The sequence below is a fragment of the Coptis chinensis genome, chromosome 4 (genome assembly GCF_015680905.1).
Source record: "Coptis chinensis isolate HL-2020 chromosome 4, ASM1568090v1, whole genome shotgun sequence".
Taxonomy (NCBI): domain Eukaryota; kingdom Viridiplantae; phylum Streptophyta; class Magnoliopsida; order Ranunculales; family Ranunculaceae; genus Coptis; species Coptis chinensis.
Window position 1 is genome coordinate 58286922 of NC_141459.1, and position 19174 is coordinate 58306095.

The window sequence follows — 19174 nt, forward strand, 5'->3', positions numbered from 1 at the left end:
GCGAGAGCAGGTCGGAGAAGAGGCCGCGCCGACGACGCTTACCGAAGCAAACATTGCCGAAAAACCACGAAAAGTAGCGCACGCTCTTGGAAAGCTCTAAGCGCCGTGGGCGGATTGGATGGTGGCCCCGGGCTATGGTTTCGCCGGAGTGGAGCCGACCGACTGGCAAAGGTCATGGACTTGCCACTTCCGGGGGCGGGTCTAGTCGCCCGACGAAGCGTGAATCCGATCCATCCGTGGGCGAAAAGCTCCACGTAAGGCAAGTGGAAAAGCTGTTATGGTGAGTGACGACTTAGAGGGCGATTCGTGTTCCTAGATGAGAATGGGGTGCAAACGAATGTGAAGTGAAAGCGGATTTGTAGCCGGATCAAGTAAGATATCGGGTTGCCTACTAGAACGGATAGCTCGGATGGCAATCGAAAGGGCTGGATGACAAAGGGCCGGCCGATGTCGAAGGCGAATGGAAATTGCCCAATGTTTGGTATCGTGTCTATCTTTGTTTGATGTAAGCTGTCTCCGTATAGACAATTTATTGTGTTGTGTCTATTAACCTTACGTATGTATTTGCAGGTGGTAAGTGGGTTTCAAAAAATTGAAGGAGATTGCGCGATTCAGCGGAGGCGAGATAGAGAGGCGGTGGTGGTGAAGGCATGTCGATGGTGAAGAACGCCCGGAGGGCCGAAGATGGAACGCGAGGCTGGAAGGTCGAAAAAAACTCATCAAGAGCCGAAGTCCGCCAAGATGTTGAAGGACCATTTGAAATTTGAAGAGGCAGGCAAAACTACGTGGAGTGAAGAGAACGTCCCCGGCGGCGGATCGTGGAGATTGGTAGGTTGAACGATTATGCCCTTACACCGCAAGAAGGTTGCTCGGGACGCTACCAAAGCCTATGATGTTCGGATGCAGATTTCGTGGAACGGAGGCCGACTACAACGCTAAACGTTATAGGAGGACTGTTGAAAATATGGTGTGCGTGACCTGAAAGGTCGCCGCCTTTGAAGACAGATCATGCACGTTGCGTCTTACCTCGGGGTAGAACGGGTGCGGGAGGAATTAGCGGTGCTCTATTACTTGAGAGGTTTTGCCCGCGATCGAATTGTGATATCATAAAAACCCGATGCTACCGTGCACGATGCATTGATGAGTTTAAATTTGGATGGAGTATCGTGATAGTGACTATGACCAAATACGGATCTTTGAGATTGATGAATCGCCGGCCGGAGAACTAATTATGGAGCCCGAGAGATGGCGATTTGTAATGTTGCTTTTTAGTCTTTGTCGGCTTATAAGCCGTGATACAATAGATTTGGTTTCACAGGGGTAACTGGGCAATGAAGATTCGTCTTGTTACTGTATGCTTAAGTCACGAAGAAACGACACCGGTGCTCCGCCTCTTGGGTATTTTCGGTGGTAACGAAGGTTATTTAGCCGGGTTGGATTTCTCGAGTAATCTCGGAAACCGGTTAACGATATTATTTTGCTATCTTGCTAATATAGATCGGTGCTTGTAAACTAAATCCATTAAAAACGTTATGCCATGATTGTTGCTTATTGCTTTATTACCGCTTGCTCAACTATAATTTGTGTGGGTGGCGGTCGCGTGTGGCGAAGAATGGTAGGTATGTTGTAATGACAACTTCTCGACGTCTGGCTGAGATGTTTGCATGAGCGTCGTAACGTGGGGATCAGATCGTTGGCTTCAGCTTCTGTGATGCAAGTCGAAAACGCCCGTGTTTCGCCGCTAACAGCGGTGTTCCCTCAGCGTGCGACCGCGTGGGAGGATCTGGCGGTTCAAGGAACGTAATGATGGCAGGCAGATGGCGTTTGGCGTCTCAAGGTAATTAAGAGGCGCTTAGGAAAAGACGTTTTCTTTTGAATAAAAGCGGCTTATCACAGACCAAGACAAGTATTTGCTTGCCTTCTTCCCAAAGCTTCAGTCTGCCTACTTGCTCTGCTCATTTGCTGTGCCTCTCCTCCATTGCCGCTTATCCAGGTACGTTTATTCTCTTCTGTGAGGATTCTCTTGTTGATAAAAGGTGGGGGTAAAAAACTATAGCTCGTGTGACAATACGTTTGTGCTCTAGGTTGTTATCATGGCGAGATGTCGTCCGTATGCGAGGGGAAGGAAGAGGGAAACTTCTCCGCTGATAATGGAAGAGATGGAGTTTCAACCGCACGTGCATGGTGATCGCGGGAAGAGGAAAGCTGATGCTGTAGAGGCGAAGAGTCATAAAAGCGTTCTAGGAGGGGCGTCCCATCTGGCGGCATTGTCTTTTTTAGGTCGCCCACGGTAGCGACACTGGTAATAAAAGTCGATCCGCAGCTTTGAAGTGTAGCGACACTGGGGCAAAGGCCGCCCGATCGGCATTGGTGTGAGCTTCGTCCCCGCTTGTGGTGATGTGGGGGAGGAGTTCTACTACATTTGCCTATGGGGAGGGCCCGGGAAGAAGCGTATGGTGAAAGCGCTTCGGTGATCAGAAGCTTCCACTCGGCACCCATAGCGACTAGTGTGTCTGAAGGGGAAATCTTGGATGGTGACAAGGCAGAGGTGAAGGATGAGGACATGGACACTCTACTGGGGACGATGGATATGGCCGCTTGTTTGGTAAACTCCAGACCTACTGAGTTGTTATGTCAGTTACTAGGGCGAACTGATTTGTTAACTTGCTTCATGCAGTTTTTTGCAGGATATGACAAGCTGAAAGATGTTGTACAAAACGCGGATATGAATGGCAACCCTCACGTCGAGCTAGGATGTATCGCGAAAGCCGTGGGGCGCATAAGAGAAATTTGGATTTGATGGCGACCAAGTATCGGGGCGCCTTCATGCTGCGGAGAATGCAGCGTTAGTGGACCGACGGTAAGTGAGTTAGAGAGGGAACTAGGCGTGGTGACCTTATCGCGAAAAAATGTCAAAAGGTGGCGGCGAAGCGAAGAGATAAGGCGAAAATGCTGTATCAGCCTATGCGTATTTGGGGCCGAAAAAGTATGACAATGAGGAAAAGCGGTTCTTTGGCGATGAAGGAGGGAATGAGATCGTGTGATGCCGAGGTCATTTCGGCACACCGCTTCGACTAGCGCGACCGGAAGATAAGCATGTCATCGAGAATCGATAAGGTGATCTTCATTTGACTCTGCTGGTCTTGAGTTGTAAGTTTAGTTCACATTTTTTCTCTTTATCGAGAGTCAACAATAGAGCATTTTTGTGTTTTCGGGCTTGCCCGAAAGCAATTCGCCATTTTATTCAAAGGGCTGGTTTCCACGAAAGTGGCGGTTCCACACTTGGTTAATTTTGTAATGATCATCGATCCGGATTTCCTGGGTAATCCCAGCAGATCGGTGGATGTAACTATTATGATGCATGGTTATATAATCTGATTGGATATGTTCCGTATGTATATTGCCGTGGACTGGTGTGTAATTAGCGCTCTGCTTAGGAATCTAGTAATATGCGTCCTGTCTTGTGGACACCCTAGAAGTATAGGTTGTCGACGTGACAGGGATTGGAGGGGTCAATGGATCATGCGGGCTCCAGGGAGCGATCTGCTCGTGGGGAGCGTTCTGGTGTAAACAATCGTAGACATATAAGTCATAAATGATAACAAGACACTGTAAAGGCTGTAGAGCACTGTAAGCTCGAGAGTATGTATGCTCGAGGAGAAGCGTTCTCGTAGTGATCCTAGAAATATAGGTCCTCGGCGTAACAAGACTTGGAAAGGCTATAGAGCACGTAAGCTCAGAGAGTGTATGCTTTCGCGAGGAAGCGTTCTCGTGTAGTCGATCCTAGAAATATAGGTCATCGACGTAACAAGACTTGGAAAGGCTGTAGAGCCTGTAAGCTCCAGAGAGCTGTATGCTCGGGGAGAGCGTTCTCGTGTAGTCGATCCTAGAAATATAGGTCCTCGACGTAACAAGACTTGGAAAGGCTGTAGAGCTGTAAGCTCGAGATTTTGTATGCTTCATGCTCGTGAGAGCGTTCTTCGCAGCGCGACCGGCTGCTTGGTTGAGAATGGTGGACCCAGTAAGCGTGTTGTTTATCTATGCTGTGTAAACTGGCTGACTTGTCACTACAAGTAAGTAGATTATACCTTACTAGCTAACCCAAGAAACGTAGATTTCATTAATGTGAACATAAAGCTATACAACGTGAATATCGCTACTGGTAAATTTTTTTCAGTAGGTAAGTATTCCAAGGGCGAGGCAATATCTTCCCCTCTTGGGTTCTTAGCCAGTATGCTCCATTGCCGACGACGCGTTCCACGATGTAGGGGCCTTCCCATGTGGGTGATAACTTGGAATCGTCTTGCGTCTTTTTGAGCACTAGGTCTCCAGGTTGAAAAGACCTAGGATGAACTCGCTTGTTGTAGGAGTTCTTCAGAGTTTGCTGATAAGATGCGACTCTGATGGCAGCTAAGTCCCGCTTTTCTTCCAACAGGTCGACTTCTCGTGCTAACGAGTCGTTATGTCGACTTCGACCCGGTTCGACGATCAGTCGTAGTAATCGTTAGCTTCGGTGGGAATTACGGCTACGTGCCATAGCATAAGGAGAATGGTGATTCGCCCGTCTTTGGATCTAGGCGTAGGTGCGGTGAGCCCGAGAATATTCTCTAATTGATTTGGCCATTGGCTCTTATTCTTTTCAATCTTTTTCTTCAAGTTTTCCAAGATTGCTTTTTGTTACCGGCTTACCGACCATTACTCTCGGTAATGTGGAGTAGAAAATCGTGAATGATCTTCCACTTGGCTAGAAACTCTTTGACCGTTCTGCCTTTGAACTGGGGCCCATTATCCATGACTAGTGTGTGTGGCAAGCCAAATCTAGTGATGATGTGGGTCCAGATGAAGTTTCGGACATGTGACTCTTTGACGTGTGCTAAAGGAATAGCCTCAACCCACTTGGTGAAGTAGTCGGTTGCAGCTAGGACAAAGCGAAAGCCAGTACTCTTCTGTGGGATGAATGGGCCCATAATGTCCATGCCCCACATGTGGAATGGCCACGGGCTCGCTATGCTGATCAGTTCGCGGGCAGGTTGGATGATATTGTGGCCAAACGTTTGGCATTTGAGACATTTGAGGACATATGCTTTGGCATCGATCTGCATCCGAGGCCAAAAATATCCTTGAGAGATGGCCTTGTGGGCTAACGAGCGACCACCGGCGTGATTTCCACATTCTCCTTCGTGGATCTCTGCAAAAATCAACTGACCCTATTCTGGGGTAATGCACCGTAAGTGCGGGCCTCCAGCGGATTTTCTGAACAATTTGTTATGAACCAAACAATAACGTCGGGCTTGGTAGGGGATCCGCTTAGCCTTGGTACGCTCCTCAGGGAGCGTGCCGTGCTGGATATAATCAATGATGGGTTGCATCCATGCTTGACTCAACTGAGTGGCGGAGAGAGGAAATAGGTCGCTTATCATCAAGGTGTAGTCGACTTGGTATGCGGTCGATCGGCGACTTCTATGAGAATTTGTCGGGAACGCATTTCGGGTGCGGGTAGCCAAGTAAGCTAAAGCGTGTCTGCGTGGCGGTTCTCCTCGCAAAAAAAAATGATGTATGTGTACCTGCTTAAAAGAAGGCAATAACTGATGAGCGACCTGAAGATACTTGGAAAGGTTACCTTCATGGGTAGTGTACTCTTTTGCAACCTGGCGAACGACCAGTTGCGAGTCACTAAAGACTTGGATCTCTTCGACCGAAGCATTTTGTATATATCTGAATCCCACGATCCCGCCCTCGTACTCCGCCTCATTGTTCGAAGTGGCAAAGTCGATGCGAACGGACTTTTCCATCACCGTTCCATCGGGTGAAACTAAGACAACCCCAATAATGCCGCCCGGATTGCTAGAACCATCTACAAAGAGAGACCGGTGGATTTGATGTGCTCCTTCAAATCACGGGAGGTCGGTCTCTTGTTCCCAATTGGGGTCATCAACGGGGAAATCCGCTAAAAGTTGGCAGCGACTGTCCCGCCACGGGAAATTAGGTGATGCAATTCAGGTGGTGTTCGCCGAGTTCTTCAAACCCCAAACCGCCATTCGAGTAGTTTTGTTTTCTTTTGGAGAATTTTCTTCAATGGGAGGTCGGTAAGAACTTTGATTTGATGCGCCTGAAAGTAAGGCCTGAATTTCCGTGCCGAATATAACAAAGCAAAGTCCTGCTCTTTCCAGGAAGGAGTAATTCTTTTCCGCTGTCGTGAGCGTCTTGCTTGTGAAGTAGATCGGTTTTTTTGAATTGTTTTCCTCTTTGAAGAGCTGGTGATTCGCGAAATCGGATCTTGCCGGATAGAGCCCCGTCTCTCTCCATCTACCGGTTTAGCTAAGACGGGGGGCGTGGTGAGGTACTCTTTGAAAGTGGCGAATGCTTGATGACACTGATCGCTCCATGAGAACTGCTCGCCTTTTTTAAGGAGTTGCAAGAACGGTCTACACTTATCGGATGCCCTTGATATGAATCGGTTGAGTCACGGCTGACCATGCGACAATTTCTGTATTTGTTTCTTTGCGCGGATCGGGCATGTCTAGGAACGCTTCGGATCGAATGCGGATTAAACCCGATCCCTCATTTGAGACACTTGATACCCTAAAAAACTTGGGAGGGCGGCTCAAAAAGACATTTCTCTGGATTGAGTTTCATGCCCGCACGGGCGTGTCGAGAACGCTTGCTCAAGGTGGGCGAGGTGATCACCGGCTTTCTTACTCTTGACGACCATATCATCGATGTAGACCTCCATGGTGTCGCCTAACATGTCTTGGAACATGTCGGTGACCCGGCGTTGATATGTTGCTCGGCGTTTTCGGGCCGAATGGGAGAACGTTAGTAGCAATAGATCCCTTGCTCTGTTATGAAAGAGGTCTTCTCTTGATCCTCCTCTGCGAGTGGGATTTGGTTGTACCCCATATGACGCGTCCATGAAGGAGAGAAGCTCATGACCACAGTGCGGTCGACAAAGCCGGTCAATGCGAGGTAGGGAAAAGCTGTCTTTTGGGTGGCGATTTACATTAAGTAAAATCGACGATGGCTTATTCGCGTTCTTTTTGGGTGCGGCCCACGATGTTAGCGATCCACTCGGATAGTCTACTTTTAGGATAAAACCGACTTGCTTGAGTTTGTCGACCTCGTCATTGATGGCTTTTGAAAACGCGAGGGATAGTCGGAAGTCGTTGGCATGATTGGTCTAGCATGGGGATTAACATTTAATTTATGGCATGCATTGCGGGATCTATCGAGGCACATCGATATCTGACCAAGCAAAACATCTTTATTCATAGATAAGAAATTTACAAGGTGAGATCGAGTGTGGGGTCTAGGTTAGCCCTACATATCTGAACAGGGTGCGTCTTCGGTGCCAAGATTCACTTTTTCTTACGCATTTGGGGTTTTACAAACCCGATGCATGAAACCTTTGCTTGGCGACTTCGCTATCGGAGAAGGTCCGAAACACTGGTGGGGGACTGACCGGGCCGAGGGTGGAGCGACTGTTCGGCAATTATTTGCCGGGGTATCCGCGACACGGAGAGTGGGATCTGGCGCAAAAGCACATTTGTCGGTCGCGGCTGCGCTTTGGCCGTATGGCGACGACATGGTGGGACGATCTCGAAACTTTAAGCGCGGCGGCCTCTTGTCATTGGATCAATGCTAGAGGTCTTTCTTTGGCGCGATTGAGGACTCGGGAGGGAGTCGCGCGCGGCACGGCATGGGAGAACTTCGCTTGTAAGAGCCCCGGTGTTTTGCTTGGCGGTTCGGGGTTGGACTTCTGCGACTAAGTCACGTGCCATTGTGTAGCTGGAGGGTTCCTGTATGGTGGGAAGCGATTCACGAGCGGTATCATCTGTTGATTTGACCTGGTTACAATGGTACGCTTCAAGTTGATTGCTTCTAAGTTCCATCATGCCTCGAGGTCCGGGAAGCGGAGAACTTGATGTAAAGTGGTGGATCGGCACCGCATCGATGAATCCGTCGTCCGAGGATGGCATTGTATGGCGACTTGCTGTCTAGAACGCAGAACCGTGTATTGCAGGTGATCTTGTCCTCTCTAGAGCCCACCGATACTGGAAGTATAATATCACCAATGGGATCGGCCCCGGATCCATTGAAACCATAAAAGGGGCGATCGGATTCGACGAGGGCCGGACTTGGGAAGGCTCATCTCTTGCATGGTGTGGTAGAACAAGATGTCACAGAAGGCTGCAGGAATTCGATCGAGAAGCGCTTATTTATCCGGTCGCTAATTTTGACATGGACAACCAATGCATCATTATGAGGAAGGCGGACTTTGCTTAAATCGGCCCGTAACGTAAAAGTGATATCGCTGCTGCGACTGAACGAACGCCGGGCGTGAGCTGCCTGGGAGGTGAAATGATAGACTTCCTGAAGAGCGCCGACACGACGTCTTTTCTCTCTGGATGAGGTGACGGAATCATCCGGAAAAGTAATCACGTGAATGGTTCGATCATTGTCACGATCGGATGAGTCTTTGCGGCTTCGTGGAAGCGTGAAACGATCTCGTGGGCGTCCCTGCTGCGTGGGCGACTTTGAAACTCTTGAGAGTGGCGGCGAGATGGAGATCGACTCACGGACTCGACGAGCCATCAGTTTGTGTCGCAGATCGCCGTCAGGAATGCGAGTGTACTGTTTGATGTGGCCGGCTTCCACTAGATCCTGGAGATAGTGTTTAAGCCCCCAGCACTCATCAATTTCATGGCATTTGGCGTTGTGAAATGCGCAAAATGGCTTGTTAGAGGCGATCTACCGGGGCTGCCTCGCCCGGGCGGAAGAATGGGGCTCGCTTAATTTTACCCAGAATGTAGCTGGGGGGTAGCGTCGGGATGGCGAACTCTCTACTTGTTTTACGGCGGGTCGCGGCCTTTGGTGCAAAGCGACCTAAGCGCTTCTTTGCCCGTGGTGGTCCGATCCGAGGCCGCTGCGACCTCGTGGTTTCTCGCTAGACCGTGGAGTTTTAAAGTTTCCTGCAACTTGATGTACTTGTCCACGCGAGCGTAGAGCTCGGACAATGTCTCTAGGTGTTCCTTCATCAACGACCTAGCGAGGTCGGTGTTTCGCACTCGGCAAGCATTGGAAAAGGCCGATTAATGGCGAAAGATTCTTTCAAGCCACTTTCCATGCACAACGATTCGGCCTTGAACCGTCAAAGGAATTCCGCGAATAGTTTCGTCCTCCTTGAATGATAAGCGAAACAAAGAATCAAGATGCGCCTTCTTCCTTTGTTGTGGAGATGATCGTCTTGGGCGAACAAATCGATAAGCCGTTCGAAGGTTTTATAGAATCGATTCGATTACAAAAAGAACCAATCGAGCGCCATCCTTGGGTGGGTTGGAACTTTGCATTTTTGGAAATAATCTGCTTCATTTTGGAGATGATCAAACTTTCGGTGACCATGTAAAAGTAAAGTGCGAAAACTCGAATATAGCGAGCCACATAACGATGTTTATTGCCGGGGCCGACGCGGGGGCCCTAGGCGCCTAGTTAGCCGCCGCCTATTCAATTACAAAACATGGGAAAGCGTGTATGGATAAAGTCTTGTGGATAGGCTTTATTGAGGACCTCTGCGTTGGTGAACGGAGATCGCGATACGTCTTAAGCATCTTGTGCACAAGGGCCTTTGTCGAATCCTTCTTTGCGGCGTTACGGCCGATCCTTTTTGGGATAACTCATTAATCTGGCGATTAACGTCATTGATCTTTGTTCTACGCTCCGTTGCCGACTTGTTGTTCTTTGGTAACTATCCGCTTTGAAAGACGTAAAGTAGCATTTTCTTCCCGAGCAAGGAAATGCTTTCATTCGTTATTCGGTTGGTGGGCAAGGTCTTTGGACTTGATCTTCTATGCTAACCATGCTTCGTGGGCTTGAGAGTTAGAGATGGATGAACTGATCTAAAGTGGCTCTCAAGTAATCGAAACCACAGACGGCGCCAATGTAAAGGGGTGTTTTGGATTTCTTATTGGGACCGAGTTCGCTTCTGAGCGAACTGCCTACGTATCCTCTTCTTAGTTTTTCTCCTTTTCTTTCTTTTGTGGGAGAGAGGAATCAGGCCCGACGTAGTTCAATCAGGTGGTATTTATAGGCTTAGGGAAGGCTCAATCTAGAAGACACGTGTGTTTATGATACACGTGTAAGGTCGAGATCGTGAATGAGTGTCGAGCTGGTTATATTATAAGTCATGCACTCATTGGGTGCTGATGAGGTTATCCCTATTTTCCGGAGATGGGTAATGATTACCCCTGATGGTTATCATTACACGAGGCGTTCACGCCATGTGCTTTCGTCTTGAAATAACCGTCCTCCTTTTCGTGGAGGTCGCTCTTGGAGGTCGGAGTGATTACCCCTGATGGTTATCATTACACGAGGTGTTCTGCCATGTGCTCGTACTGAAATAACTTCGTCCTCCTTTCTCGTAGGTCGCTCTTGGAGGTCATTATGACGGGTGTTCTGAAGGAGCTCCTCGCGGCTTGGTCTTGAGGGTGGGCGCTCGAAGTTTCGCTTTACGTTGCACGTGTGCATAATGAGATATCGCTCCCCTACAATCACTACTTCCCCATGTAGTTATGAACTTTACATTTTTTCAATTGACATTAGAAGGCGAACGAACGGATTGTTAAGATGTCAAATTTGGGAAGAATAGAAGATTATAAGATGCTAATGCAGTCTTTTTAACCTATATATATATATATATATATATATATATATATATATATATATATATATATATATATATATATCAATCTATGTTGCAATGTTCAATAATTGCACTTGAATCTTTGCAAGCAAGCATCAGTAATGAATTGCGGCATATATAAATTGCAAAGTTGCAATTGACTTTAAACAATATTTCGGCTTCAATGAACACATTCCATTTTTATGATTATAACAAAAATAAGAAAACTGTATACTGAGTAATGATTTTTTACAAAGAATACTTTTTTTCTGTGTTGCATGGGTACGGGTACTTTTTTCTGTGTTGCATGGGTCTTTTTTTTCTGGTTTGGACACGGGTACCACGATTTGGACACGACGAGATCTGAGAATTAGGGTACTGTTTTGCTTGTGTCCGGGTGTCCGTATCCGTGTCCGCACAACACGGGTAGATACAGAGGAAATTAGAGCGTACCCATGCAACAGAGCTTTTTTTGTATACAAAATAATTTTGAACATGTCTTCAGTGCGCAGGTAATATTGGGCCTTTGGATCAGTACTTTGCCATTAAATACATACGCACCACTTGGTATGAGTGGCCGAGATGTAATGGCGCACCATAGATTTAGCCAATAATTTTAATGTAGATTGAGTAATGAAATTTTACACATTCCTTCTTGTATCATTTCAATCTCCTTGTACCGTCATAGCCATTAAGACTGTTCAACTTCCACATAAACAAGTGGAGTTCAAATAAAATCGATTTCAGATCAATTGTAGACTTGTAGTTATTGGACGAACACATGAATATATTATAATCTCCCTAGAAACAAAAATCAAGAGTTCTGAAGGTACATTGATGTACCAGAATTTTGTTCAGACTACTTTAAGTCCTTTTAGCCTTGTTTATACCGACGTTTCACAACATCGAAACTTGGTTAAGTTAGTTGCAATTTCCAAACTTGTGACATTTTAGGGTTTAGGGTTTTGCAATTGTCCCAAAAATTCCCAAGCCTAATTTCTCGAAATAAAATCCAAAGTCAGAAACTTTGTAACTCAATTCTCAATTCCAAACAATGGGTATCAATTTATTTGACGATTCAGATGACGTGGAGGAAATTTCAAAGATTGAAACAAACAAAGACTTTGCAAAAAGATATGAACACAATAAGAAGAGAGAAGATTTGCATAGATATGAGGAGTTGAAAAAGAAACAAGTTATTAGTAGTGGTTCAGAAGATGAGTCAGAGTCAGAATCAGATGATGAGTCAGATTTGAAGTCAGGTAAAAGTGTTTTAGAATTATATGATAATTTAATTAAGATTAGAAATAAGGATCCTAGTATTTTTTATAATAAAGATGCCAAGTTATTTCAATCTGATGAAGAAGAGGGTGGGAATGCCAAGGCTAAGAAGAAAGAGAAGCCAATGTATTTGAAAGATGTAGTTGCTAAGCATTTAATTGAAGATGGGCCTGATATGGATGATGAAGGGGGTCGGAGAAATTGGGTGTGAAGAAGAGTTATAATGAAGAGCAAGAGGAGTTACGGAAGTCGTTTTTAGATGCTAGTAAAGGCGTGTTTGATAGTGAGGACGATGGGGATTTGTTGACGGAGAAGAAAAGAAATGAGGGTGAGGATGAGGATGATTATAAGTTTGAGTTGAATAAGAAGGTGAAGGAGTGTTATGGTGAGGAGATGGATGAGAATGAGAAGTTTTTGCATAATTTTTTGTTGGAGAAGTCATGGATTGAGAAGGATAAAGGGAAGAAGCCTTATAATGAGGATTTACTTATATTGTCGGAGGATGAAGAAGAGATTGAGAAGCAAGAGAGGTATGAGGCTGTGTTTAATTTTCGGTTTGAGGAGGGAGCTGGAGATAGGGTATTAGGTCATGCTCGGGTTACAGAAGGGTCGGTGAGGAAGAAGAATAATGCTCGTAAATTGCAGAGGAAGAATAAGGAGGAGAGAATGGCTCAAGCGGAATTTCAGAGGAAAGAGGAGTTGAAACATTTGAAGAATTTGAAGAAGAAGGAAATTGAGGAGAAGCTTGAGAAGATTCGGGCTATTGCAGGTTTAACGGAGGATGGGACTTGTAAACTGAATGTAGATGATTTAGAAGAGGATTTTGATCCTGAGGAATATGATCGAAAGATGAACGAGACGTTTGATGTGGATTACTATCAAGCGGAGGAAGTAGACCCTAGTTTTGGCAGTGATGATGACAAAGACGGTGATGGTATTGAAAAACCTGATTTTGATAAAGAAGATGAATTACTTGGACTTTCGAAAGACTGGGGTGTTGGTGGTTCTGGTGATGGGTTTTGGGCAGCAAGGGAAAAAGTCTTAAAGCTTAAGGCGGAGAAGAAGGATGTTGACGTTTCCGTCAACAATGAGCAAGGAGAGGAAGATCTTCCTGGGGAAAGTAAAAGGAAGATGAAGCATAAAATCCCTTTTCAGGAGAAGGTTGCTTTTGATAAGGAATTAGAGGAGTACTACAAGTTGGATTACGAGGACACAATAGAAGACCTTAAAACACGTTTTAAGTACACCTCTGTTCCCTCTCGAAGATTTGGATTAAATCCTGTTGAGCTGGTAATGACGGATGAGAAGGAGTTGAATCAATATGTGTCTGTGAAAAAGCTTGCTCCTTACAGGGAAAAAGAGTGGAAGGTACCCAGTAGTAAGAGGTACAGCCAGAAAATGAAGAATAACTTAGGCGGGGAAGCTGAGGATCTGAAGGATAAGAAAAGTGGTAACAAGCATAAACGCAAAAGTGATGGTCCTGAAGCAGGTTCTGCAGAGAAAGGGGAAACCCAAGTGGATGAATCCAATGGTGAAGTGGGTGGTATGTCTAGGTGGAGCAAGAGAAGGCGCCGTCAAGCAGAGCTTAAACTATCACATTCGAGACTCACAGCGTACGGAAAGATTCCTTCTTCATCTAAAAACAAGCAAACACGATGATAGTGCTGATTTTGGTCGAAGAAGGTACTTCATATTTTAAACTCGTCTAGATCTCGTGTTATCTCCTTTTTTTACTTAACTAGTTTTTGTCCTGTTTGTATTACTATCTTATCTAGGTTATAACTGTTTATTCAGTCTATCCTGAATGGTTAGCCTAGAGCACAATGCTCCCGCTAGTACGTCATGTCTGGGTTGGTCAGATGTATGCAGCCTTACCCTGCAAGCGGAGAAACGGTTACTGTGACTGAACTCGAGAGTTCAAGAACACAAAGGGGCAAGCTTATCTTTGCATCGAGTCCCGCCCTCTGTTGTGATCCGAGAAAAATCTAGTAGTGCTGTGGGGTATGGTTGTTGGCAACTGAAGCAAGAATACCAATCAAGTACATAAAACGAAATGAACATTTGTGTATTAATAGGTATTTGCAAACTTAAAATGATTATAATGATGGTGACCACAAATGAGAAGCCAGTAGGCAGGTATACGAGGTCTAAGTAGTGGTCACAATTGGAAAAGCTAAGCCCCTGTACTATTTTCTAAAACAAGTCTGGTATTGGTTTTGGATAGGGTAGCTTTAGCAGTCTGAAGCAAGCATACTAGCGAATCTTTAAGCACACTTATTATAGTTATAATAGTATCATGTTCATTTGTAATGTCTACTATGAGAATGGTAACCAGAAAATGAGAAGCCAATTGGGCAGAGATAAGCAGAAAACAACTTTATTACATAGACTGGGACTAAGACGGCTGTCTGCCCCTTTAAGGACCTAAAGATTGTTACCATCTATTAAAATTTTATCCTGTTTTCATTATAATCGTAGTGAAGTCAATCCATTTATTTTTTAATCGTTCCCATACTGCATCTTTGTTGTCAGTAGTGCTAGTGGGAGCAGGATTGAGGATTTAAAACTAACGCGTTCTGTATCTTTTTTTTGTTAGTTCGAGTGGTTGCTGACTTGCTGGCGGACTGGTTCAATCTTCACACTGTATCAAAGGTTTTTATGCTGATTCGATGGGAAGAATCAAATGTGAGGTTCAAATGTGAACTGCCTTTTGGTGTTTTTTCTGTGGTTTAATTCAAGTTGTGACTTGTGAATGATACCGCGTATTTGTTGAGATCTGATATTACGTTGTTCTGATTCTTGGTACTTTGACCCAAGCTGAAGCACTTGGCAAAATTTTTGTAAGAGTCTTCACTTCTTCCAAACCTTATATTGGATTTTCATGTTTCTTTCCAAAAACCTTATAATAAGTTCTTTTGAGTGCAATTTTTCAGATTTTCAAATCACACTTCTGAGTCATGGCAATCGTCATCTGGTATTCTAATAGACTTGTTGAAAAATACTAATTGCCTGTCACACAGCTTAAACTAGCTTAAGTTTGCGGGTTCAATACTATCACTTTTCTTTGTACTGTCAGGCTGTCAGCTAATTTTTTGGAAGGTAAAAAACTGTTTCTATTGTGGTTGAAGAAAATACAATGTCACAAGGTTGATCTTGCTACAATACTGAATATGCATCTGAATGTGCATGTTTCATGTTGTTCTAGTTTTACATTATTACCATGCATTGTAATTGTGTCCATCGCAATTCTAGTTCGCATTTTCTTTCAGTTGTGAATCACTTTGACAATGGATGTTAAACATATTTGTTTTCTCTTTGTAGTTCCCACATTTCTTTGTTTATTTTTTGGTGAAGTTTCTTCTGTAGTAATTGTTAACCTTAAAGAGCAAAGGAGTTCAGAAAGTGTAAACTGTTGTCTCTGAATCGGGGATGTTATATTGACGGAGACACAAATGAGAGGTTGATGTTTTATTTCAAGAAGGGTGAGTTGACTAGCGATGCTAAGACTCTGACCCAATCCTATACTAAGATGGCTCAAGAGAGTGCTTTGGATGTTAGTGTGAAAGGTGTTGTTGATTTGGTATTAGGATCGGAGTGGAATGACGACGTGGAGAAGAAATTGGGAGAGCTGGATGTTAAGTTATCGGAAAATGTCTTATTAAGGATTATGATATGACGTGTAATGAGTACAACTATATATCTGTAAATTTGCTTCAGAGAACTAAAATCCAGGTCTGACGATATGCTTTTGAACAGCGCCTCTTTGATTCTGGCAACACTATCATAATTCAAAAGATCATACCTAAATTTTCCTTTTTTGTGATATACAGTTTGCTGTCTTTTCCCTTTATATGTGTTTTATGGTAGACTCCATATTGGCGTATATCTGTTATATTTAATCAATTTTATGCTTATGGATATCTCTGGTCTTTTCCCGTTCTCTAGATTTCAGCTTGCATCATTCTATGGTAAACCATTATTTGGCTTTGTGCTTGCTTGTACCTTCAGTTTAATGATCCGATTACCAAATGCAAACACCTTCCTGTCCCTAGCTATTGCTAGAGCTCAAAGGTTACAGGACAAGGCCTCTTTGGAAGTAACTTATTTGCCTAAAGATTGGAATTCAACTTGATTGAGTACAAGGGGACCTTGAGGGGGCCCGGACCTTGAACCTTATAATAGATTTCTTTTTTGTGTGGGGAATGTACACGAATGCACAGAGAATGATCGTGGAATCTATTTCCTTCATCAATGTCGCTTTTAGGGTTCAACAACCTGTCCTTCAATACTAACTAACAGAGCGACTAATTTAGGACTGAAATTGAGGATTTGTAAACCCTAGAATGCATGGGGGAGGGTGCTACATAAAACATGTAAGATACCAGATTAGATAGGGGGATAGACCAGTGAATTATTACATACTTTAATACTCTTATAGTGCTCAACTTAACATTAAATGTGACTTGGTTAACATGTCTTTAAAGATCTGCTTGCTCCTTTCGATCCCCTTTTTTGTCCTTACTAAGTTAGCAGTTGTATTTTTTTTTTAAGAGAAAAAGTTGAAAATTTTACAAGAGGTTGGCTTAACTGGAATAGTATCCAGTTAACCTTAAGAGAATCTAAAGTAGATTACATCCAGAGACTCCCATGCACTTAGCCATTGTGGTCTACCCTCAAAAACAACAAGATCATGACTGTGTAAGGTGGTGGCATGCTTGGCTGCCTTGCCCGCTCCAAAGTTTCCTTCCCTCCAGGTATTTGGCATTAGACAATACTTCAATTTTTGTTTGCACCTTTCCCATCTAGCTTGATATACCAAAGCAACTGAGAAGTTCCAAATGCAGCCACAGTTGCAACCGAATCCGACTCTACCCATAGTCTATCCCAACCTTTGTTCAGGACTTCAGAGCCTCTTCCACACTCTATAATAGTGGGTGTCTCTGTCATGTAGCTGGTACTTTCTCCTATATTTTTGCAGGTGACATGCAGAAAACACAAGAACTATACACTGCCTCAAAACCAGAGGCCCATATTAGCTTGAGCTGATCCATCCACATTTACCTTGATTACCCCTGGGTCTGGTGGCAGTGTGGCACCCCAGTTGCATTCCTTCGTTGTTGGAGCTCTTGATAGCATCTGAGTAACTCCCCATTGCCTCAAGATGTCTGAATCAGAAGTTACACCTGCACCTGAAGAGAGATGGAAAACATAATGAATTTGTTTCCTTATCTCCAACTTGCAACAGTTTGGGACGGTGGATAATGCCAATGAATACTTGACGGCATTGAGAATAAGGAAATACTCACCTGTTTCAACATATTCTTGTATCAGAGGAATGGGCAGAATAGAACTCCATCGATCGAGTCTCAAAAAAGATAACCACTTGGAGCAGATAGAACTGATTATTGGACTTGCTATAGAATCCTTCCGCAAGGAAGGTAGACAGTCTGAGGTCCGAGATTTGCTTGCAAGTCTCCTTCAGTCCTCATCTCTGTGGAGATGCTGGCATTTTGAAATGTTTTTGCTTCACCAAAACGTAAGAGCTGTGCTGCACTATTATGTATTGTCTTTGATGTGTTTCTTGGATACTCTCTAACTATTTTACTGCAATGCAGTGGGGACACAATCAAAAAACAAGAGGTGGAAGAAGAAAGCAGGTAAGGGGGGGAAGAAATGAAATATGGAGGAGAAAGAAGAGAGAACTGGCGAGGAACGTGTCTGATGCGTAGGAGAGGATGAAACCCAACAAGAATCGTCGATACCGGACAAGTGCTCACTATTTGTTCCTGATTAAAGTAAGAAGTTGCTCCTGTTGTGTATGAACTTCTAATTCGCTTATGCCATTTCTGATTGCTTCAAAAGTTAAAGATTATTGAGCAATTTTGTGTAAGGATGTCTAAATTGTTTCTCCTTGCTGTCTTGATTTTACAAGGTCTTCTACGCTTTCTTAACTCTAACTTGGACACTCAAGTTTCCATCTGAGTATGTAGTATCTTGGATTATTTATTTATATTTAATGTCGTTGCTATTTCTTTATTGTTATTATAATTAGTATTAATTCTAAATCCATAGTTATTCATTGTTTATTTTTATATTCTACATGCATTCTTTTATAGTGTTTCTTTTGGTATTATCGTAGTCTAATACTCTAATAGATATTGGAGCATAGGAATTGTTACTGCTTGTGTTTATTTGAGAAATCAGTGAGAAACTAAAAAAAGGCAAGACTTAGTTGCTTGAGGTGAGCATGTTGTCAGGAACTAAGTTAGTTAGCAATTACTTGGTGTTGGTCCGATGAGAGTGGGTAGGAACAGATGGTTATATCTGGTGGTGTATGGGTATTATAAGTTAGAACAAATTGAAGCAAACATTAAAGGTTGACACTTGAGTGAAGTGTTGTTAAAGAGAGAGAGTTTGAACTAGTCAAGACTAGAGTCCTAGTAACTTGGGACTCTTGGAACTAAACTTGAAAAATGGGATAACGGCAATGGGGTCATGCATACAGGGCAGTTGGTTAGAGGAAATATAGGCGAGCAGAACAATTAAAAGGAGGTGAATGCTTTTGGTGATTGATACTGTTGATTTTCCATTGACTCAAAAAGAAATCAATCTCTTGGAGTGTTGAACGAATTGCTGGGGGTATTGGATTAAAGGAGTTTAGTTGTAGTTTGTAGACACGATTATTCATAGCTTTACTGAAGTGATCCTTTCAATTGAATTCCTATTGATCTAGTTCTGCGAGGTGAGTTGTACTTCTCTTGTTGTAGTCACTAGATGATTTTAGTATGATAATATTATCCCCTATGTAATTTCTGACATGAAAGAATATTTAGTTTGAAAGTATTATGGCTATGTTAGTCTGCGATATTGAAATTGGTGTTTTTCCTTCCTAGAAACTTTTGGATTATGTTTTCAGTAAAATAGGAGGGATTATATGGACTATTACTTATTCAAAGAAGTATTGAAACAGATTTTGTTTGTGAGAACATGTCGGTAACCGTTGTTATTTCGTTTAAATGAGTTGTAAATATCATGCATAGACTAGTTTTATTAAACTATGGCACGACAGGCTATTTCAAAATTTTACAAGGATTATGCATATGGATTTTTCTTATGAGTTCCATGATTAATTCACAAGGACGTGTGATCATGTGTAATTGTTTTTCTTGTTAAATTTGAACATGTAAATGATTTATAAAATTTTGTTGGGAACTCGTT

At 43.7% G+C, this 19174-nt stretch overlaps 1 protein-coding gene across 1 annotated transcript; it reads left to right on the forward strand.

Moving 5' to 3' along the window:
• Window positions 1-11311: 11311 nt before the first annotated feature.
• On the forward strand, window positions 11312-14881 carry LOC147504163 (protein kri1-like). The gene is given in 3 exon segments (XM_086557228.1): window positions 11312-12143; window positions 12146-13639; window positions 14553-14881. Coding segments are annotated over 2 exon segments (1884 nt in total). The 5' UTR covers window positions 11312-11729; the 3' UTR covers window positions 13616-13639; window positions 14553-14881.
• Window positions 14882-19174: the final 4293 nt, after the last annotated feature.